The 21,496-nt window shown below is 47.5% G+C and overlaps 5 protein-coding genes across 5 annotated transcripts; 2 read left to right on the top strand and 3 right to left on the bottom strand.

Moving 5' to 3' along the window:
- Positions 1–165: 165 nt before the first annotated feature.
- On the bottom strand, positions 166–4,348 carry CNC01540 (DNA-directed DNA polymerase, putative). The gene is made up of 9 exons (XM_569492.2): positions 3,938–4,348; positions 3,484–3,888; positions 3,340–3,432; positions 3,127–3,292; positions 2,681–3,077; positions 2,153–2,630; positions 1,804–2,100; positions 1,394–1,754; positions 166–1,338 (listed from the first exon to the last, which is right to left on the bottom strand). The coding sequence occupies exons 1-9, from the start codon at positions 4,322–4,324 to the stop codon at positions 410–412; spliced, it is 3,513 nt and encodes a 1,170-aa protein (XP_569492.1). The 5' UTR covers positions 4,325–4,348; the 3' UTR covers positions 166–409.
- A 209-nt stretch (positions 4,349–4,557) lies between these two features.
- On the top strand, positions 4,558–15,164 carry CNC01530 (fermentation-related protein, putative). Its single transcript, XM_024656696.1, has 19 exons — positions 4,558–5,064; positions 5,115–5,375; positions 5,416–6,045; positions 6,085–6,226; positions 6,268–6,427; positions 6,466–6,675; positions 6,713–6,989; positions 7,034–7,479; positions 7,537–8,008; positions 8,056–8,409; positions 8,468–8,521; positions 8,575–8,695; positions 8,749–10,791; positions 10,841–12,106; positions 12,157–12,721; positions 12,769–13,760; positions 13,814–14,444; positions 14,499–14,938; positions 14,992–15,164. The coding sequence occupies exons 1-19, from the start codon at positions 4,740–4,742 to the stop codon at positions 15,044–15,046; spliced, it is 9,444 nt and encodes a 3,147-aa protein (XP_024512378.1). The 5' UTR covers positions 4,558–4,739; the 3' UTR covers positions 15,047–15,164.
- Positions 15,136–18,061, bottom strand: CNC01520 (elongation factor g 1, mitochondrial precursor (mef-g-1), putative). The gene is made up of 6 exons (XM_569488.2): positions 17,682–18,061; positions 17,072–17,625; positions 16,401–17,022; positions 16,208–16,351; positions 15,853–16,152; positions 15,136–15,788 (listed from the first exon to the last, which is right to left on the bottom strand). Exons 1-6 carry the CDS (start codon positions 18,030–18,032, stop codon positions 15,324–15,326), a joined length of 2,436 nt encoding a protein of 811 aa, XP_569488.1. The 5' UTR covers positions 18,033–18,061; the 3' UTR covers positions 15,136–15,323.
- Positions 18,062–18,224: 163 nt separating this feature from the next.
- CNC01510 (mitotic spindle checkpoint-related protein, putative) lies at positions 18,225–19,320 on the top strand. The gene is made up of 6 exons (XM_569486.2): positions 18,225–18,357; positions 18,404–18,445; positions 18,495–18,583; positions 18,633–18,887; positions 18,947–19,095; positions 19,146–19,320. Exons 1-6 carry the CDS (start codon positions 18,263–18,265, stop codon positions 19,173–19,175), a joined length of 660 nt encoding a protein of 219 aa, XP_569486.1. The 5' UTR covers positions 18,225–18,262; the 3' UTR covers positions 19,176–19,320.
- On the bottom strand, positions 19,211–21,385 carry CNC01500 (ER to Golgi transport-related protein, putative). Its single transcript, XM_569484.2, has 14 exons — positions 21,291–21,385; positions 21,195–21,237; positions 20,979–21,137; positions 20,810–20,926; positions 20,666–20,753; positions 20,529–20,610; positions 20,390–20,473; positions 20,084–20,330; positions 20,017–20,034; positions 19,819–19,950; positions 19,718–19,763; positions 19,599–19,667; positions 19,424–19,547; positions 19,211–19,369 (listed from the first exon to the last, which is right to left on the bottom strand). The coding sequence occupies exons 1-14, from the start codon at positions 21,342–21,344 to the stop codon at positions 19,364–19,366; spliced, it is 1,269 nt and encodes a 422-aa protein (XP_569484.1). The 5' UTR covers positions 21,345–21,385; the 3' UTR covers positions 19,211–19,363.
- Between the last annotated feature and the right edge of the window lie 111 nt (positions 21,386–21,496).

Here is a 21,496-nt window from a genome sequence, read left to right as displayed (position 1 = left end):
TCGGTATCGTCGCAGAAGGTCTGAACTACTCCCAAGCGGTATTCTGGCATGGCTGTCAGTGGAGAAATGTTGGTGCTACGAGGGAGACGTGCCGTGCAGCGTTATTGTTCTATTCTCTTTTCGATTTGCCCGATATCGGATATCTTCTGATGGGTTTGACATCTGAGAATCTTCGTATGACTATAATGACTTTTACTTAAACACCACAGAGCCGATGGCGAACCCAGGAGGTAAAAGGCGAAAGCTGGTTCTGGACGATAACGATATACAGATGAAACGATGGAAACGAAGGAAAAAAAAACTAACATGGAAAAGTTAACAGATGTGAAGCATGTTCTATTAATTCGTATCTCTCCTCAACGCTCTTCCGTCTCCTCTATCCAACTCCCTTTTCTCCCTCTGTAATCCTCTATCTCTTACGCTTTTCACCCTTTTTGTTGCTCAAAATAGCCTCCAACTGTATCCACATACTGTGGACACCCTTCATTTCTTTTGTTCTCCTGCCGTGTTTCAGCGTTTCACCGACCTCGCTGACTCTCCTTATATCCCAAGAGATACCTACATTCTTGCTGTTTCTAGCAAGCTGAAGAGCAAATTTGACAACATCTTTAAGCTTTTGGGCATTCAAAGCATCCTTGGAGTCCGAATTAGCTTCGGCAGCAGTTTCAAGGGTAGTGAAAACGCTTTCGCTGGCTTCTTGGACGAATTTAATTACCTCAGTTGGGGATACGGATTTAGAGATGACCGGAAGATGCTGAGCAAGGATTTGGAGAGCATTATAAGCCTGTAATTGCCTAAATGCGTTGACGGCGGCGCCTGGGGCCACGTAGGAGACAAGGTCGTGGTAGAGAGAGAATGCACGGACAGGGAACCGCTTCACAAACTCGAGAAGGAATGGAGGATGCACAAGTGATGCTTTGCGGATTATGAAGTCTTTGAGAGTGGCGCGGTAAATCTCAACGACGGTAGAAGTTGCCGAATTGGAAGAAATACCAGAAGCATCGATTGCTCGAGAAACAAAAAGCGAGCACAGACTGCACAATGTAGAAAACTCGGCGGAATGAGCCTTCTGCGCCATCGAATGAATGGTCTTAAGACTCTCAGAGGCTGCCTCGATATTGACAGTGGACGGGACATCTTTCGGTTTGTTGAACTTGCTTCGAAGGATGCCCGCGGCCTTGTTTGTGACCTCAGCTTCAGAAACGCCACCGGAGCGAATGAGCTTCAAAAGCGTGAGGATGACATCGATAATGAGGGGATTGGTTGGTTGACGCTTGGCGTAAGTGTCGTAGAAGTCGAGAATACGATTCTTGAAATGAATAGATTCGGTCAGGATGTCTGTTTCAAAGTGAGCACATGAAAGAGACCATAGGTAATTTGATCGTTGACTTACGCTTCATATCATTCTTGGAGGCAGCGGCTGCTCTTTCACGGAAGACCTGAGCAAGCTGTTCGTCGACCTTCATCATCTGATCATCGTCCCAGTATTCTTCTGACTCGGCCTCGGAACCTTCTTCGACATCCTCGCCGGCATCCATGCCGGACACTTTGAGAGCTTCGGCAACTCTCTGTCTGAATGCAGGGTCAACATCCCCCAGATCCTCATCATGCTCCTCGTCTTCTTCCTCGTCCTCATCTTCCTCATTGGCCTCTCCACCATCGCTATCAGACGCAGCATCGTCACCATCGGCATCCTCGTCACTCTCTTCCGCAGATTCGTTTGCAGCGGCTTCAGCTGCGGATTGTTCAAGTTGCTGCGTTTCCAATCAGTTGCAGTGACCTAAATACAATTTCAAAACTTACAGCAGACAAAAGATTTAAACTGGATTTCGTAAGTTCTGGGGAAATAATATCAAAGACCAGATTTGCAAGGTTACGCAAATCACTGGAACCTTTATCGAGCAGAGCAATGAGCACGTCGAGCAACATGTCAGCGGCCTGTGTTTCCTCTTCCTCTTTCTGGCCCAAGTACTGCTGAGCAGCTGTGTTGACCTCCTCGAGGTTCTCCAAGGAATCTTCAACTTCATCGTAAGTCTGTAAGATGAAGAAGGAGATAAGAATTTCAAAAGCCCTAGAAATCGATTTTCGGTCTTCCTTAACCTACATTTGTCATTAATTTTGCAACCGACACAGATGGATGTTCCTAATTTACCTTGTCCAAAGAAGAGAGACTCTCCAGAGCCGCATTTCTGATTGATTTGATCTCTTCATCGGCATCTGCGATGACCTCAACGTGCTTTTTATCATCCACAAGGATTGAAATGATGTCAATGGCTCGACGGAGCCAGAGCCTACCGGAAGCATCGCACCCTTGCTGACGAGCTTTGGAATCTTCAGACCCATTTTTTCTAGGAATCGACGCTGTAGTCAACTCCACTGCACAGGCAAAGAATTTCGCGCGACAAGCAATAGACGTATTTTCGGAAAGAGGAGGTTTAGGAACAGTATGTATGGCGGTGATAGGGCTTTTCTTGTTGACGCTTCTAATGATAAAGAATCCGTGCACAAGAAGGAAATCGAAGAGAGGAGCAACCCAGGCGTCGTCCTTGGGGACAGAACCGTTCCTGCACAGAGCCTGGATCTGATCGAGCGCCCAAGAACGACGTTCCGCCAGTCTCGCAGCATCCAGGCTAGGTTAAGTCAGTACGACATCGTGTGAAAAATCCCTCGTCAAGCTTACTTTTCATGAGAAGAAGCACCGAGAATAGTTTCTTTCAAAAAGTCGACAAAATCTCTCACACCCTTTTCGTTGAGTTTCCCCATAATTGACTCGACAGTCTTTGTCTTGGTGACTTTGTCGAAATCGGGTCGACCATGTTTACCTACAAGCTGAGAAAGCAATGTGTAACCAACCTTGGGGTTCTCTTTGATAATGTCTTGCACTTTTTTGGCAATTTGCTGAGCAGCTTTGTGAAGATAACGATCGGGTGAGGAGAGATTGTTCATCCAGCATCGCATAAAGTTCGGAGTAAAAATAAGAGGCATCTGAGAAGACGGCAAAAGAGGAAGGGCTCGTTCAAACACTTGAAAGCCCCAGTATCGACGCTGGGGAGAAGAAGTATTGGAGAAAAGGGATTCTGGAAGATATCGTTAGTATTATGGTATAGATGTTAGACTAAGACGTACCGTCAACAACGACGCGGAAAAAGTCTTGGAAGGACGCGAGGGTTGTGGAAAGGGCGGAGGGCCCAAAGTACCGATCGAGGATGATATTCCAGACAAAGTGAAGCTGGGGTTTCCAAGAACCAGTGATGGTTGCTGAAACACCATCTTCCTCGTCTCCACTGGTCTCCTACATATAAATCAGTTGCTGTAAAAATTCTAAGGAAATTAGCGAACCTTGAGAATTCGACTGAGGGTGACGAGGTTGTGAGTGTTAAGTAAAGGGGTATGCTTGAAGGTAGGAGCCAGGTGAGTCTTCCAGTCAATGTCCTGTGATGAAAATAAGGGATCATGTTGCGTTTACAAGAGAGATGTGCTCACGAGACCAGATTGCTCCAAGGTAAGTACCAAAGCTACCTTCTCCTGAGTCCAACCCTTCTCTTCAAACACCACATCAATCACTTCCCGCAGAGCGTCCTCCTTCCATTGCACCCTACTTTCCAAAAGGAGCAAAACGCTTTGCACCAGAGCCCACCAAGCGCTTTCCCTCATCCACGCCTTTGCCTGTCCAAGCTTCTCAAGCTCTTCGATAACGCCTCGGAAGTCATCCTTTGTGGCACTAGGAGCGAAAAGACTCTGGGATTGAACAATGGCTGTCATACCGAAAAGACGGGCAAACATCATGTCTCTTTCGTCAGAGCCTTTCATGTTCTTGCTGTATTGAGAATTGCGGATGACAAGTGAAAAGACTTGTCGAGCGGTGACAGTTGGTATACGAGAAAGCAACTGTGCAAACATCAGTATAAGCACAAGTTTCTGACGAACAGATTATTACCTCTGTTAGAGCAACCGCAAAGCCAAGACGGCTACTTTCTCTAGAGCTACCCAAGCCTCGCACGAGTCGCTTGACACTGTAGACAACATCCTCTGCATTGTCCTTGCTCAACTGCCTGTCCAATTTTGCCGCCTGACTGTGCTTCTCGTCATTTTCTTCCTCATCGTCGCTCGCATCTACTTCCATTCCAGACTCTTCGCTATCGCTTGCTGACTCTTCATCCTCATCGTCGTCCTCAATTTCCTTGCCCTTTGAGGAACCGGCGTTCTGAGAGAAGGACCGTTGGAAAGATTCAAGGGAAGACACAAGATTTGCAGAAGCTGTGAGCCGGGTCTCCTTGCTTAAATTCGAGAGCGGCCAGAAAAGAGGCAACACGTTGGAAGTCATTTTGTCTGTGCTTTGATGTTTTGTGGTGTGGGAAGAATTCAAGAAAGAATTGCAAGGTCTTCATGTCGTTCCTCGCAACTTTTCCAAGTCAGCGGGGGGCGCCGAAAGAAGTGAAGAAGACACCTCCACATTATAATTACGTAATATTACCATTGCTGAGGGCCGTCGGCGCATCGCTGCTTCTTCTGAGATCCCTTCTTTTTCGTTTGTAGGAAGATGGTATATGACAGATTCTCTATTTCAATAATCCATTTCTTCCATGATCACCTTTCTTTGACACCTTACCAAGTATAACAAATACACCAAGATCTGCACATCCTCCACCACCTCATTCTCCAACCCCTAATCCCGCTGTCAAGTCCCCGAAATTCGCATAGCCATGCGATAATCCCGGACCCAGAGTCTCAATCGCACTATGGCTGTTCCGGTGAACCTTCTCCTTCTCATCGAACTCGCGGCTGTTATTGTCGCCTCGACAGCTTTTCTGTTCTATTGGAACAGGCTCTTAGCTTCGTTTGTTGCCTTTCTCATTCGCCTTTACGCATGGCGTGTCCATCACGCATATATATCTATAGGATCTCTGCAAATATCACCTTTGGCAGGGCGACTTTCCTTTAGGAATGCCGAGTACCATTCGAGTAACATTTCAATCAGGGCCTTAACTGGGCACATAACGTGGAGGTATTGGAAAATAAGAGTCAGACAAGAAGCGGATTCACAGTCGAACAACAGCAGACGAAGTACGTCTCAATTAATATGATGGATTGTATGCTAGGCTAACAAGGAGCAGGCAAGCTTCCTTGTCGTATCATCGTGTATGCTAAAGGTGTAGAAGCATTTGTCTACAACCGAACTCCAGCATATGATGACATTGTGGAGCGTATGAAGAAGCATGAAAACGAGGCCGGCGGCGTTAAGGGGGCTTCGCACGGGTATGGAGACTTTGAAGAGGAACTAGGTCTTCGAGCTAGGCTGAAAAACTTGGCGCGAATGTCGACAAAAGACAGCTCTGCCAAGGGGACTCCATCAGATAACGGACACAGTAGCTCTAGTAAGTTTAGGGAACCAAGAATGCGACTAAATGGTCACAGGTTATCCTCCAGTCACCCATGAACTCCCAGCCCAAGTTAAGCCTGTAAAGCCGCCACCATCAGACAGCATCAATTGGTTCCGCGAAGCTCTTCCCTTAGAGCTCCGAGTGGTCGCTGGATCCATTGTCCTCGGAAATGATGCCACCCCCACTCTTCTCATCGGTGATTTTAAACGGGCCGAAGGTATTTTAGAGACCTCGGATTCTCGATCACTCTTGGATTTATACAAGATGGCAGTCGAGCTGAAATTTCATGAAGCTAATGTGCTCACTCGTACCAATGTTGATTACTCAGGACCTTTGTTGGCTCACGGCAAAAAGGTTTACGACGAACTACTTAAACAGCAGGTCGATCTGGTCAACAAACCTCCCTCCACCATCTCTGTCTTTTCAGGGTTTCATTTTCTCTCCAGACAGTTCCCCTTTCTTTACGATCCCAAATTCTCCACGGCTCCTGTACCAGGGTTACCTACAGACAAGTTGTGGAAGGGTTTGGCTAGATATCGACTGCCTGAAGATGATACCATCCAGTCTCCAAGGAAAGAGGGTGGTGATGAAAGGGAATATGCCAAAGCCACAAACCTCCTTGAAGCCCCTGAACTCACTCTGACGTACTACGCCGACATACCTGGTAAGTTCAAATACTAGCGTATATGAGCCAACGAATTAGGAAACGTTCCCGACCCATTACAGACTCCTTACGGCGACATCTTGGACGAGATAGGTAATGTTGATCTCCCCCCGGAGTACGGTATCGATATAATAATTCGAAAGGGTACCGTCAAATATGGCCCCTGGGCTGATCGTCAAAGGTGAGCTACAAGCTTTTAGAATAATCAACTGATCTCGTCAGAGAGGCGCTACAAAAAGCTTTTGCTCCGGCGTTGTTCTTTGACAGTGAGCCCAAGGCCCGTCTACGCCCTGGCGATACACGAGTACACACCGCACTTGTTCTGCGCGTGATGTTGGAAGATGAGACGGTCCTCCGTATACCCACCCGTGAAAGTTCAAAGGTATGGATATTAACTGTCTTATCAGGCTGACAGAGCAGGATTGGCAATATGACAACTCTCCTGCGAATGCAGAACGGAGATATGGATGGTTAGATGTCGTAGTGGGCCCGAACTCATCGGTTACGTACACGCAGGATCAAATCGCGACACAAAGAGGATATGATTCAATGTTGGTCCTTCATTTGGATTCGCTAGGGATTAGTTCCAGCGTGAATCTTGATACGTTTATACAGGCTAAAACGTGTAAAGTAAGTGATCGATGGATAGAATTTAACTGACTTCCAGCTTTCAATGGCTATGCCAACTCCGCTTCAATGGAATGCGAAGCGTGACTGGGGCATGGACGTTGTTTTTGACACTCCTTCCATTAGCTTGCTTCGCGACCACGTCACATTGATTTCAGATCTTGCAAAAGATTGGAGCAGCGGAACCACAGGTGGTGATTACCATCATTTTGTTCCCAATCACTATAATTTCCGTGTCTCCTTGATCAACTACGCCTTCCATTTGTACATCAACGATTACAACATTGTTGACGCTCCAGGATCCAGAGATAGCAATGGTCAGTTCATCATATCTGTCATCGCACACACTGATGTTCTATAGCTTTCATGGACGTCTATGGCCCCCGACTAGATGCAGTAGTTGCTGTAGCCTCGACGCAGTACCGCCCAGAGGCCTCAGTGGTGCCTTTCTCAATTTCCCTTTCTGACGCGCGCGTTGAACTATGTGTCCCGAAATGGGATACCCATCGTACATTTGGTCCCGAAGTTCTTGAAGTCGGCCAGGTCGGGCAATTGATAGCTTCTGGCTCGTACCGTTACTACGCGGTTCCCAGACCAGAACATCAAGAAACATTAACTCTGCACCTCGAGGGGAAGCATGTCAAGTTCAAAATGCTAGGTTGGGTGCTCAGGCGGTTATTTTGCGTGAAGGACAACTATTTTGGGTCCTTTACTCAATTTACTACCATGGACGAGTTCCTGGAGAGGTTTGATCATGATCCTGCAAGCGTGGGCGATCCAGTAGAGGAAAAATACAGGCCAGGCAGAGTGCGTCATTCACCATATTCTTGTGTGACACATCACTTATGGTTGAGAATGCGATAGTCCGATCCTTATGCCGTCCACATCACCATGAACGTTGAAGAGTCTCTTATCCTCATGTGTGATGAGATTTACAACTTCTCTGGGGGAATCGCCCTACCAGTCCCTCAGCTGCAAATGACCATCAAATCAGTTGAACAATTCATGGAACTTTCCCTCAATGCCACTCCCACATATATTGCGGCAGCTCCTCAATTACTGCCATTGTACGAAAGGGGCTCGGCTCCGGTAGTCTCAGGCGAGGAGGCAATCTTTATAGAAGGTATCGAGTTGAAAGCAAGCAGGCTATTCGGTCCCAAACCCAGAGCAACGACGTATCTCTGCCTCTGGGAAGCTAATATTCCCAAAATATCTGCCTTCCTTACTCCCAGTCTACTGACAACTTTACAGGCAATTGGTCGGTCAGTAGGATACACATTTTCTGACCCGGATAATGCTCCTGATCAGAATTATCAACTCAAAACACCTCCTGATGGTAAATACAACTATAGTTTCAGCTTTCGCTACTAATAATGTGTTCAGTCACCTTTTTCAAATTTTCCATCAATCATGCATTAGCGATGCTCACCGCAGATTCTAGCGCCATATCACTTGAAGCATTATCAGGCCTTACTCTCGATACCAGTACTTGGGGGACCCGCTCCTACAGTTCAAACATTGGACTTCTCCTTCCATCATTCACCATTAACATCGTTCATCGTTCTCCTAGGAAGACATGGCGTGTTGTTAGTAGTGCCGCAGTAGGAGCTACATTAGACGTGTACAACGCACCGGATCGGTGGCGAGAGCGGGTGTCAGCGCAACAGGAGTTCTTGAAAGAGCAAGATTCAGAGACAGGAAGGGTTTGGTATATGTACAGGGGAGGTCAAAAACCGAGTGAGTGCCTGAGATGCTGCAACGAACTCCAATGAAACGCCCTGCTGATCCCGCCCAGCTGGACATCATGTAAACAATCTATATCTGCCGATGCCGATGGAAGAAAAAACAGGTGACTACTAGTTATCTGTGTTATTATGTTTGGCTTTGACTGATTTTCTTCAGTGGAAATGATAGATGAGGAAGAATCTGAAAGTTTGCTGTCGGAAAGACATGGCTACGACAGTAACGACTCTCAGCCTTCTTCATCCATCGAGAGCGGGCCGGAAGAGTCCAATCCTTCAAAGTAAGTTGTTGAAAACTTCGTCTCAAACAACCCGTCAACTGAATCGTGAACAGGACATGGGGCAAACGAAACCCGGTAAAGCCATTTATGACAATTCAAGAGACAGACGACTCTTCCGTATCATCCGCAGGAGACGAATCAGATTCTGCATCCGGCACATCTTCTGACTCCGCCTCAGAAGTCTCTTTCCCCGCCGAGTACGTTTTTGATATGGCAGATGTTTTAGCCAACAAACTTCGACACTTCCAATTTGCACGTGACCGATATCCCCCAGAAATCAGATTGAGTGCTTCTGACTCCGATTATGGAGGCGGAGAGGAAGAAATCAAAGGCAAGAGAAAAGCACGAGACGAAATGGCATCAGGTAAAGTGGTGCGCCTCGTTACTCATGCTGCGCAAGTCAATCTTCATCCGGAATCATTACAAAGTATTTCGGAAATCGTATCTGCGATATCAACAGGTAGTGTGTCCTACGAAAAGCGCCTTGATTCTCTCCTTATTAGCCAAGTGCAGGATGTGGCAGATTCCAAAATACCTGAGCAACAAATGGTTTTGGACATACATGTGCCCAGTGCTACGATGCGTCTTTCCGGGGGAGAGCCATCAAGTGCATTAATTAGCCATATTCAACATATCAGGTGCAACATCCATCGTTACACCCTGATAAATCAACGGCCAGTCCTTGATCTTATCTTCTCCGTGGTATCCATTACTGCTTCTGCCATGTCGTCGTCCGATACGGCTTCCTCATTGAAGGATATTGTTGGTCCCACCACAGAAAGTCCAGAATATCTGCCTTTAGCCCATTTCGTTGCCAGTGCCATTACCGCTGGTTTTCATTCTGGCCACGGGATTCGAATCCACTCCAAAGTTTCACATGCTCATTTCGATACGGTGACACCTGCCATCACCTTTGGCAGCGCGTTTGCCGAACGTTGGCAGGCAGTTATCCAGGAGGCCAATTTTTCCCACCCCAAAACTGGATCTGACGCAGCGATGCTGTGTCACATTTTGTATTCGGCGATCAACTCCCAGAGGGGGGCATACCTCCCGAGTTTTGCCTATGTTACCCCTCATGGCCTCCACGAACAAGACAGTCAGCTTGGAAACAGGAGACAGACCGGCTGGTGGCTGTTGACGAGATTCAGAGATTGGCTAAGAGGCGGCTTGCTCGATGAAGCGGATGTTGTGGCTAATATATCAGATATGGCCAATTACTTTGTGAGCAATCTCATCCAGGTTGACGACTCGCTTGTGGGAACAGAAAATCTCGTTCGTGACCAACCCTTCTTCAAACGTGCCTTCAATATCGGATCTTCTTGTACCCCAGAGACAGAATGTGACACTCCTATCGACGTATTTGTTTATATCGACAATGCTTCTGTTCGTCATTATGGGCGACTTCTCGGGTCTACTGCCACAGCAATGAGCTACATTAATATCAGCAAGCTGTCGTTCGGATGTGCTACCGTTATTGCGATGATCGAAGAGAGAAAAATCTCCCAAATGAGAATGGTAGTTGCCATTCAAACGGTAGGGTTAGAAGTGCATGATAGCATTCTCACTTTGGCGAGGCTTATTGTACACATCCCGTGTAAGCCAAAGCCTGAATTTGGCAAAGGAGAGAGTCCAGGTGAAAGCCTTCCCTCCTTCAATGCTATAGGCAAAAGTCCCTCTGCTATTGCGATCAATATTCAGCTTGAAACTCTCGATGCTACCATTATTGGGGGGGGCCTACGACTGCGCTCAGGGGCTCGACAACTACAACTCACCGCGCTGACTCGCCATCGACTTCATTCAAACCCCGTCTCAGGTCGTTCAACTAGAGAATCTCTCAGCTTGACGTGTAGGCTGATTGAGATTATTCTAATTCAACCTGTGGAGAACCCTGCTGCTATTACCCACTCAACGGACAGGGTCGTTATATCTTTGAAGACACAAGGATGGAGAGCTTCTGGTGAGCGCATTGCCTCCGTTGACAAGCCCTCGACAGAAATTCGCGCAATGGCTGGCTTAAAGCTGCTTGAGTTCGATTCTCGCCCACAGCTGCGGGCTTTCTATTCTTTTATACAGCAGTGGAAGGCCAAAGAATTACCGTACGTTCTCTGTATAAGCGTGTCTATCTTGCTTACTCAAGTGACTTAGTCTTTATGCGTCTGCAGTCGATGACATGAAGGGCGCTATAAAGGCATGGACAAATGGACCACCATCCAAATCTACCCCAGTTCTTTTGACAGATCTGGATATCACAATCGAAGCTTTACACTTTCAAGTACGAGCCGCCAAAGCCTTGTGGTTGCGCTGGGAAGTCGGTAAAATCTATGTCGTGAAGTCAGAGAAGAAAAAGGACATCAGATTTGCTGTCAAGGTCGCGCCACAAGTGGTCGGGGCCTACTATTCTCGCAGGAGCAAGAGTAGTGAATCATCATCTTTGAATCTTCCTTCGGTTGCCATCATCGGTAATCATCGACATCTGCAAGACAAACCTCATGTTTTTGCCAACCTCCAGCTTGGGCTGTTTTCGGGTGTGCTTAGACCCGCGATTCTTGACCGATTACTTTCGCTACATCAAAATCTCCAGGATGACATTAATCATCTAGTGAACGATTGGCGGAAGGATGTTCGTAAGGCGAAGGAGAAACTGCATGCGCAGAAGGGTTGGCGGAGTCCCTCACCAGGAGCTCGGAAGGTCAGTTTGAACAAGATACTCTATGACGTGCACGTACGTGTTGATGGCGTCCGATTTGGCCTCCGCGCGGACGACGTTCCCGCGACTATCGTATTTGAGGCTTTAGCTGCTAAGGGACGAGCAACTAATCAATATCATCATGGTAATGGCCTTCATTGGCGTGCAAAAGTTGACCATTTCAGCTTGTCACTGGGACATTTGGATGACGGGTATGTCAGCAATGATACAGAACCATTCCGCCGGCAACGCACTGCATCCATGACTCTAGACGTCGAAGTGGAAGAGATTCCAGCCACTCCCTTATTGACGTCACAACTCATTATTCATCTCAGTCACGTGCGCACAGTCATGCATGTCGAGGCTCTCAGCGAGCTGACCGATCTCCTCAAGAGCTGGTCATCCGATCTCTATATTTTGCGGGATCACCGCGCACGAGAGATGGCCGAAGTAAAGCAGCGGACAACGAAAGTGTTGAAAAGATTCGAGTCGGCTGAGCATGTGAATCGTTCGGAGATCTCTTGGTTGGCTAATCGATTGTTGACTGTTGAGATCGGGGGCATAGGAGTGGCAATACCGCTAGTGGAAGGCGCTGTCATTGAAGACTGCAGAAAAAGCGATGTACCTGCATTGCTTTACTCGATTCGTGTCATTAGCTTTCATAATAGGCACAACGAGGCTGCGAGATTCAGATTGCAGAACATGGCATTACAGTTCATCGACAGGTAAGTGGGAGTGACTTGTACATAATACGCTGCTGATATATCGCTTTTAGGTTTGATCAAAGCCTTCCAGAACATTTCACGAGCGACTTCCATGGCTCTAAGAATTGTATGGTCGTCCCATCCATTGAAAGTGAGGCGGAGATGTCCTCAACTCATGAAGCATGGCACCTTTCCGCCCATTGTTCTGCTTCAGACTTCAAGCTCACCCTGTCGCCGGATATTTCTGACGATGTCATTCAACTTGTTGAGCTATTTGAGCGAGGAAAGGAAAAAATAGCAAAGGTGGAAGCCCAGTACAAGGTTGAGGTCGCAGGGCACGCTAAAGAGACAATAGCGTCCAAGTATGAAAGCCCTGCATCACCTTCCGCCAGACGACAGTCGCAAAGGATTATGGTCCGGACTTCCTTCACTTTTAACAGTGGAACGGTAGAGTTGCACAGAGACCTGTCCGATACGGAAAAGGCAACGTTGAGCTCAGAAACGAGAAGGGGCAGAGGATGGCATGATACGGTAGTATTGCCTGCCGTGTCACTTTGGATGGAGTATACAGGGCCAAAGGATGAGGTACCGCTCTTTCCACAGGATGAAGGTGATGGGTCACTTCTTTTTAACCTCGTAAGTGTCGTAATCTCCTTGTAAGCTCCTTGCTGACAAAGACCAAGGCTGTCCACGAAAGCCGGAATCTCCTCCGGCCTACTATACTCCCCTTCTTCCTTCAGATTGCCAATCGCTTGGGGAGAAAGGCCAAACGAACTCAATCGACACCCCTGGATACCTCACCTAAAATGCCTATGGAGGTTTCACCTGCTGTCCCTCAGGGGTTGTCACGTCGTCCCATAACCCGAACAGTATCAACTCGGGTCCAGGTAAGCGTTACCCTACGGATCGATAAATCAGAACTACGATTATCTTGTGCACCTGATTCCAACGCCTATGTCGACTTAAAATGGAAAAGCGGCGGTTTTTTTGCCAGCACCATAATTGGCGATGGAAGCAAAGCCACCGTGGCCGGAACAGTATCTGGTGTGAGGGCATATCTCCGGCACGAGTTTGCGGAGGGCAAGAGCTGTATTGAGGCCGGCGCAAAAGATATGGCATTCTCCATTGATTACAGCTTCGAAAGTCTCACAGGTCGCAAGTATCTGTCTATTGTGCTTGACTCTTTGCTTTCGGCGCAGTTTAGACTAGAACAATTTAGTGCATGGTTGGCTTTCGCTGCCGTGTGGCTTGATAACGCTCCCAATCTCGAGCTCCCGAGCAGACCACCTTTAGGCGAGGCATCTTCCAGCTCCCCCTCCATTCACACCGCCTCGATCCCGAAAGTTACTGTCAGTGCTCTTGTACGGTTCCGGACTGTCGACTTTGATACCAATATCGGCGTGACCAATGCTAAACTGGAAATGACTCCAGTAGTCCTTCGGACTTCGTCAAATGGTGTGAAGGCAGAATTAGAATTAGATTTAGGTGTGACCCAGATCACGGCTAAAGGCGATATTTCAGGGGAAATTCGCAGCGAGAGCTTAATCTTCCGCACCGCTCGTCAGTCCTCGCGAGGCGGGGCGCCCGACGACCCAACAGTGCTGAATATGTCTATCAACGCTGGTACTCTGAGCAGTAATTTGTCTTTACAGGAACTTAGTGTGATCCGTTTCACGTAAGTATATCCATTTGCACTTTAAAGAATTGTCATGCTAACAAGCATCATAGCCTTGATCCTGCCACTGTCACTCTAGCGGATGATTGGCAAGCCTTTGCTCAGGACCCCAGTTCTCAAGTTTTACTTTCTTTTGCGGTTAAGGCTGGCGTTTTTCGTTCAGTTATCCGATTACTCTCGATCCCATCTCTTGTCAGCAAATTCTACTCCCTCTCTAACACTATCGAATCCCAAGAAAGAATGGCATGTCATCGCTCTTCCGCCTATAAGAGCAAGCGATTGCGCAAGTCGACAGAGCCCTCCCCCATGGCTGCCGCAATCCTCCACACGGCTCGGAAAACTGGCCAAACGTTGACTTCAACGAGCACTGTCAAAACTGCCCAAAATATGCGCTTCGACCTCGGCGGTGTTGACATTGGCCTTTTCAACTCACCGCCCACTGATGATCATCGCGGCGATTTCTATCGTTTTACGATGGGGAAGGTGGAAGCAGACCTGGAAAGGCAGCTTACCGCGGAAAACTTACCTAAGAGGGACTTGAATCTATTAGTGAGCTATGTGAAGTGGGTATCTAGTGATGGCGTAAAAGCAGCTCGAGAGGTGAAGAAGCATAGAAACCTTGAGGAATCAATACAAGCAGCTTCCGCCCATGGCCGAAAGGAGATCGCGTCATTGCCTCTCATGGTGAGTCTTAAATCAATCGCTCGATTCAAATTCGGTTACTAATTGTTGTCTCAGACAATGACTATGGATTCCATTGAAGAATCAAAACCTCCAGTTCTCGTATACGACTTTGATCTTGTCTGGGGTGATGGCGACCTGGACATAGCTATCATGCCCTATTTCTTCGAACAGGTATACAAAACATTCGACAAATTAATCAAAGGACTTGACCAAGAGCAGATTACGAAAGCAAAGCGACGTGGAGATGGTGGTACAGCAAAGGACAGGAGTCATGCGACATCACATGAGAAAGATCAAGAGTGCATTGGCGCTGCACTTGCTTTCCGTCGTCGTTTGGAAGGGCAAAGGCCGTTGCCTGTGCCGAGGCTTAGGTTACTTGGCGAAGCGACTGGGGAGGCTATGGCTTGGGTACCGAAAATCAACGCCGCAAATGCGCAACTGCCTATCATGGTACATCGATTCGTCACTTCGCCCTTGGAGGATGGCATGGATTTGTGAGTGCCCTTTGGTTTGCACTTCCCATAGGAAACGCTGATGAGCGTTTTAGACTACTGAAACTATACGAGAAACAACTTCCGGATAGGGTCCAGCAACAGATGTGAGCGTTCGAGTTCTCAACTCTGTACATACCTTGTATCATCTAGATATGACAAATAGACTTCGTTGTTGTCAGCTATATAAACTTTATATTATGTATTATTTATTGCGTTACTTATGCAGGCATCATGCGAGAGGAATTTGAAGACACTGAGAAGGGAGATGTCATGCCCAAGATCATATGCTATGCTATGCAGGATACAAAATAAACTTAAATCCAATTTGGTATCTAAACCAATCTATCTTTTACGGGGTATTTTTAATCACCACTACATCGGCAGCCTACTTGCTAAGCTGCTTCTTCCTGAATGCCTCAGCCATCTCTTTTTGGATGTTTGGAAGGACAGGCTGATGGTTCTTGTACTCCATTGAGAACTCTCCCTTACCCTGAGTCATACCACGCAATTGACTTGAGTAACCAAACATGTCATTCAAAGCCACCTCGGCTGTCAAGGTGAACTCGTCATCTCTAACTTCGGTGTCCACGATAGTACCCTTGCGTTGGTTGATGGCGCCAATGACGTTACCCTGGAACTCGATAGGGGCGACGATTTCGACGGTCATGACAGGTTCAAGGACGACAGGCCTGGCCTTGTTGAAGGCTTCTCGGAAAGCACCAATAGCAGCGAGACGGAAAGCAAGTTCGTTCGAATCAACAGCATGGGCAGAACCGTCATCGAGGACGAATTTACAGCCCGTAATAGGATGGCCGGTGATAAGACCTCTGTCAAGCGCCTCTTGGAAACCCTACGATTATATCAGTACTGGGCGATATCACTTCACTTTAATGACCCTTATTGCTGCTGCTCACCTTCTGAATAGCAGGGATGAATTGGTTGGGAATGTTACCACCGATAATCCTGTTCTCAAAGGCAGTATCCTTGCCAGTGTCGGGATCGGTCTCCATGGGCTCGATGGATCCAATGACCCTACCGAATTGACCAGAACCACCAGACTGTTTTTTGTGGGTGTAATTGAATTTGGCGGCTTCGGTGATGGTTTCTCGGAAAGCAACACGGGGTTTACCCGTGACACAGGCAACATTGTATTCCCGCTTCATACGTTCAACATAAATGTCGAGGTGTAGTTCACCCATACCAGAAATGATAGTCTGTGCCATTAATTAGCCATGTCACGAGGGTTTCTCCTCGAGATGCAGGACATACCTCCTGAGACTCAGAGTCAACGTGCACACGGAAAGTGGGATCCTCCTTCTGGAATCGGTTAAGAGCACGAGAGAAGTTGGGAGTTTCGTTTCCTTCAGGCCGGATAGAAAGGGAAATAACAGGCTCGGGGACGAACATGGAAGTCTATCTTGGGTTACTTTTGATTCGCACGTTTTAGCACCACTCGACGTACCATAGTGTAAGTGGACGAACCGTCGGTGAACGTGTCGCCGGAGGAGCATTCCACACCAAACATCGCACAAATTTCACCAGCCACAACAGCATCGACGTCCTCCATTTCGTCCGCATGCATCCTCACCAACCTAGGGACCTTGACTCTCTTACCTGTCCTGGCGTTGTAGATCATGGAACCCCTCTTCAACTCTCCTTGGTACACCCTCATGTAGGTCAATTGACCGTACCTGCCTTCTTCGAGCTTGAAAGCCAAGCCGACCAAAGGCGCATCGGTAGCGGGGACAAGGGGAATAGTTGGGGCGTGAGCAGGAAGAGTGGCGTCCATAGCTTGGTTCTGGACTTCACTGGGGTTGGGAAGGTAAGCACAGACACCGTCCAAGAGAGGCTGGACACCAGTGTTCTTGATGGCAGAGCCCATGAAGACGGGGGTGAAACGGAGAGAGGTGGTAGCTCGTTGAAGGGCTTGGGCGATATCGGTAGGGGTGATAGGAGCCTCGTCGAGGAAAAGGTCACACAGAGTCTCATCAGCCTCGGAAAGCTGCTCGATGAGCTCTGCACGCTTCTCTTCAGCAAGAGCGCGAACGCTTTCGGGAATCTCGTCGGTCTCAACAATTTGGTTACTAATCAAGGATCAGTTGAGGCATCTATGGAAAGAGAATTTTGACTCACCCCTTGACACCTTCATTGTAGATGGCCTTCATCCTGACAATGTCAACGACACCGGCAAAGTCACTTTCAGATCCAATAGGGACCTGGACGGCAGCGGCGTTCATCTTTAACTTGCCCCGAAGTTGACCGATAACACGGAAGGGATTGGATCCAGCTCGGTCCATCTTGTTGATGAATGCCAGCCTGGGGACATTATACCTTCGCATTTGCCTGTCTACGGTGATTGTCTGACTCTGAACACCAGAAACAGCACAAAGCACTAACACTGCACCGTCCAACACTCGCAACGCTCTCTCGACTTCAATGGTAAAGTCGACGTGACCCGGAGTGTCGATGATGTTGATGGCAAACTTTTGCTTGTCAGTGTTGCCGACGGTTTCACCTTCTTTTAACTCTGTAGGAGGCTTGGGAGCAACCCAATCGGCAAAAGTGGCAGCAGACTGGATGGTAATACCCTTTTCACGTTCCAGCTCCATAGAGTCCATCTTGGCACCGACAGCATCACGACCTCGAACCTCGTGGATATCTCGAATCCGACCAGTGTAATAAAGTACCTGGAGCATTGTTAGTGAGATGAATGGATGGCTCGAGGGAAAACATCGGCACGTACTCGCTCAGTCAAAGTTGTCTTACCAGAGTCAATATGGGCCGAGATACCGACGTTCCTTTGACGTCTCAACCTTAACTTATCGGTCTCAGTAAGCTCGGGCAGCTTCCTCTGGGGCCAAACCTCCTCCTTGGCCCCTTCCTCTGCCGTGGCTGATGCAGAAGCCCATCTCCTCTGGAATGATTGTTGAAAGTTGGGAGATGTGATGGAAGTTGCAAGGGATGGCTTGAGGGGAGATGCATGGAGAGCGAGGGTGTGAGTGAGAACGGGTTTTCGCTGGAGAAGAAGAGGGCGCTGAAGTGGGGTTGTGTTTTGCTGCCTAACTCTGGCCGCTGCTCTTGCAATGGCTGACATTTGAGATTGCTGGTTTTTTTTTTAGTGACGAGAGTAGAGTAGTATGCCAAAAAAAAAAGAGCAAGTCGTCGGAACGCGAAGGACAATTCCACGTGGGAACATCACGTGATGACCCACCCGCCGCCGCGGCCGCCGTTTTCGCTTGTCCACCACTGGTGACTGCTTTTCGTTGACAGACATGATGTTTATTCTTTTCGTTTCAATTTCATTTCCACTTTCTGGCCTACAAAATGGCGCAAAAACAAGCAACAAGGACAAACCAAGCAATCACCCTCAAAGGGTCAACAGCCCTCGTGACAGAGTTCTTCGAATATAGCGTAAACAGGTACCTATCAATCTCCCCCCGCTGGTAAGCACTCACACCCAAACAGCATCCTTTATCAACGAGGCGTATACCCTTCAGATGACTTTAGGTGCGTATTCAGAGGCACTCTTCACTTTCAGAGCTTAGCTTTACTCTAGGATGGTAAAAAAGTACGGCTTGCCCATGCTTGTGACAGCGGACGAAGAACTCAAGGAATACATCTCTACTGTCCTCAATCAGGTCCAAGGTATGTGCTGTCTCGCATCCCACGAATACGTCACTTACATCCTTTATAGAATGGCTACTCTCCTCATCTTTATCTCGTATTGTCCTTGCCATCAAGTCGGTTGAAACAGGCGAAACACTTGAACGATGGCAATTTGACATTTATACGGACGAGTCAGCTCTCGCCCCTCTACCTGGTGGTCCACCCAAATCCGCCGGTAGTAAAAAAAAGGAGAAGACAGAAAAGGAAGTTCAAGGGGAGATCAGGGAAATCATGAAGCAAATCACATCCAGTGTGACGTTCTTGCCCATATTGGAGGAACAGTGTGCGTCCTATCACGCCAGAAAGAAAGTAACGCCGACGTTGAAGGCTCAATTTTGACAGGCACATTTACAATTTTAGCGCATACGAATGATTCTCCGGACGTGGCTATCCCAGCTACATGGAATGACGCTGATCCCCATCTTATTGACAAAGGAAAAGTGGAGCAAGTGAGGCTTCGAAGCTTTAGCACCAACGTGCACTCTCTGGAGGTTCGTCATGCCGTCGTCGTGCTCACTCGTCCTTTACTGACGCTCTGTAGGCTATGGTGGCTTATCGTGTCGGAGAGTAATTGCACTTTTAACGTGGCTATGTAATACTGATAGATTTCCTTTCACGATGTTACGACGATTCTTTTGTACACCGTAATATTATCTAGTTGGCAACGTTCACGCAACACGATGTCCCATCAAAAGCGTAACAATGCATCGATGTCACTTTCAACCCTTTCAACGACCACTCGCCCACCAAGGCTGTTCTTTAAAGCTGCCGAACGAATCATCAGTTTTCGTCTTTGTCTATCAGCTACACATGACATACTATCTTCCCACTTGGGCCTCTGAATGAATCTTCAGACTTCTTCTTTAATCGCTTGGAACTGTTGAAGATTAAAGAGTCTACCAAGCTTGCAACTGTCAAAACACCTCCGACGATCGCGCATGTCCTATCACCGCCCCGTCAATCGAGATTCTTTGCAAAACTGGGAGGTACTTACGATGTTAGGAAGTGTGCAAAGGATTGCCTTTCTTCTGTGTGGATAACTTTCATGGGTGATATCTCATAGCTTAAGTGACTCATCAGCCTTAAGTGCAACATTCAATCAAGAGAACTCACTTGAAGAAGACCCCAGGAACACCCATCATTCCGTGACTAGTCATATCTTCACCAAATGTTCAGCAATTGTTACATATACTAGGAGAGAGATGTACACTTACGACCATGGGCATCCTTACCAGGGGCGTTTCCCGTTCGAAGATCTCGTTCATACTGAGTCACACTGTACTGATGAGACGAAATCTCCTCCCCACTGAGGGAAATGAAGTTCGTGGAAACAACCTTGAGGAAGTCTACAGTATGATCACCATTTTGTCAGTATAACATCTCCAAAATGAGCGAAGCTGGCAGATACTGACACTGAAACATATAGTTGGCTGCATTTGGAATCAGCCAGATAGAATTGAGAGAATAAATCGCACTCACAAACTTCAGTATGAGCCTTAATTCCTTGCAAAGGATCCCTTAGACCTAATTTATCTCTCCATCTCTGTTCCTTTGGCAGAACTGTCAACTCTTCTGCCTTGGTCATATCAGCGCCAAATCTAAACTTGTGCACAATGTGCCCAAAGTCGTGGTGATTCTTGTCGCGTAGGTAAGGGACGAGCTCGAGCATTTGCATCATGTTGTTTTGGAATGATCGACCAGGACTGAAGTGTAGGTTTCCGATAACCTGGAGTTGCGGGTTCGTTAGGGAAAGATAGGAAAGGAAAATGGGTAAAAGGAACTCACCTTGTTGACCCGGATGTGTCCATCAATGCGACAACCTTCCTCGTTTTGCTCCTTCATCTTGTCCATCCATCCTTCTTCAACACACTATCCAGCTTGTTGTCAGTACCCTTCCCTACTTGTCAAGGATCTTGCAACGAACCTGTTCGATTCCTTCAGGATCACTGAAAGACCATCCTTTCCTACCGTAGGCTTGTCGGACCTCTTCACAAGAGTTACAGCACCTAAGACACATTATTCAATTTCCACAAGATTCCATGACAACTTTTAATCACATACCCGCTCTCAGGAGGAAGGGCACCATAGCAAGATCCACAGTAATTGGGGTCCTGGTTTAAGTTGGCTCTCTCAACATCTCCTTTGAGCTCTGTAGAGAGCGAATAGGTATCAATGGAAGTTATAAGACCGAGAATAGGTACTCACGACCCCCCTGTACTTTGGAAATAACGTTCCCATCCTTGTTCATTCTTGTCTTGGTAACTTGGTGTTCAAACTCTGTCTGATGTTCCCCAGAGATGTCCATGACATCCAACGAAAGGACTGGCGATATTTTATCAGCTTATCTAGTACTATTAATTGACGGTATACACACGATAGCATGGGACTCGGGGGAATTCTATGTCAAAATCGATTACAAGCTTCTCTCCCCTCGATCTATCCACGATGATACTTGGTTCCATGTGTATCCGTCTGTAATCGATGAACTCGAGCATGACAGAGGTAAGAATAATCGACAGTGAGATGAAAGTCACTATAATACACTTGATTAGCACATTGTTTTCATAAATTGACGCATGTGCAGGCTTACAGAGAGCACCGGTACGTGTCTTGATCTTGACATCTTCCATCGTCTACAGATGATCGTTAGCGCAAAGGTTGAAAGCAGCGACGGAGAGGTGCTCGCCTTTCCGAAAGCATCGAAGCCCTGAAAAGAGCCAAACATGCCGTTCCGTCCCATATTAACTGATGTAGGAGAGTCGTTTATGCATATAAAGAGAAAGGAGTAATGTGCATTTGGGAACTTCATTCGTTGTGGACAGCTGCGCGAGCTGGTTGCGGAACGCGTTCATTGGGCCGTTATTAGCGGAATCAAATGTCTGTAGTGAACTT

The sequence above is a fragment of the Cryptococcus neoformans genome, assembly GCF_000091045.1.
Source record: "Cryptococcus neoformans var. neoformans JEC21 chromosome 3 sequence".
Taxonomy (NCBI): domain Eukaryota; kingdom Fungi; phylum Basidiomycota; class Tremellomycetes; order Tremellales; family Cryptococcaceae; genus Cryptococcus; species Cryptococcus deneoformans.
Note: the sequence above shows the minus strand (reverse complement) of the source record. Positions and strands in the feature narration are given on the sequence as shown.

Excerpts from the sequence above, each read along its gene's own strand:
- CNC01510 (XM_569486.2), top strand. The coding sequence starts at position 18,263 with ATGGCGCAAAAACAAGCAACAAGGACAAACCAAGCAATCACCCTCAAA. Across the intron at positions 18,446-18,494 it reads TACCCTTCAGATGACTTTAG|GATGGTAAAAAAGTACGGCT; the intron begins GTGCGTATTCAG and ends GCTTTACTCTAG. Across the intron at positions 18,888-18,946 it reads GCCCATATTGGAGGAACAGT|GCACATTTACAATTTTAGCG; the intron begins GTGCGTCCTATC and ends CAATTTTGACAG.
- CNC01530 (XM_024656696.1), top strand. The coding sequence starts at position 4,740 with ATGGCTGTTCCGGTGAACCTTCTCCTTCTCATCGAACTCGCGGCTGTT. Across the intron at positions 5,376-5,415 it reads TAACGGACACAGTAGCTCTA|GTTATCCTCCAGTCACCCAT; the intron begins GTAAGTTTAGGG and ends AAATGGTCACAG. Across the intron at positions 12,107-12,156 it reads GCATTACAGTTCATCGACAG|GTTTGATCAAAGCCTTCCAG; the intron begins GTAAGTGGGAGT and ends TATCGCTTTTAG.
- CNC01500 (XM_569484.2), bottom strand. The coding sequence starts at position 21,344 with ATGGGACGGAACGGCATGTTTGGCTCTTTTCAGGGCTTCGATGCTTTC. Across the intron at positions 20,331-20,389 it reads GACACATCCGGGTCAACAAG|GTTATCGGAAACCTACACTT; the intron begins GTGAGTTCCTTT and ends CCGCAACTCCAG. Across the intron at positions 19,548-19,598 it reads TTTGCACACTTCCTAACATC|GACATGCGCGATCGTCGGAG; the intron begins GTAAGTACCTCC and ends GGGCGGTGATAG.
- CNC01520 (XM_569488.2), bottom strand. The coding sequence starts at position 18,032 with ATGTCAGCCATTGCAAGAGCAGCGGCCAGAGTTAGGCAGCAAAACACA. Across the intron at positions 17,023-17,071 it reads TACAATGAAGGTGTCAAGGG|TAACCAAATTGTTGAGACCG; the intron begins GTGAGTCAAAAT and ends ATCCTTGATTAG. Across the intron at positions 16,153-16,207 it reads TTGACTCTGAGTCTCAGGAG|ACTATCATTTCTGGTATGGG; the intron begins GTATGTCCTGCA and ends TTAATGGCACAG.
- CNC01540 (XM_569492.2), bottom strand. The coding sequence starts at position 4,324 with ATGACTTCCAACGTGTTGCCTCTTTTCTGGCCGCTCTCGAATTTAAGC. Across the intron at positions 3,078-3,126 it reads TTTCCGCGTCGTTGTTGACG|AATCCCTTTTCTCCAATACT; the intron begins GTACGTCTTAGT and ends GATATCTTCCAG. Across the intron at positions 1,755-1,803 it reads GTTTAAATCTTTTGTCTGCT|CAACTTGAACAATCCGCAGC; the intron begins GTAAGTTTTGAA and ends TTGGAAACGCAG.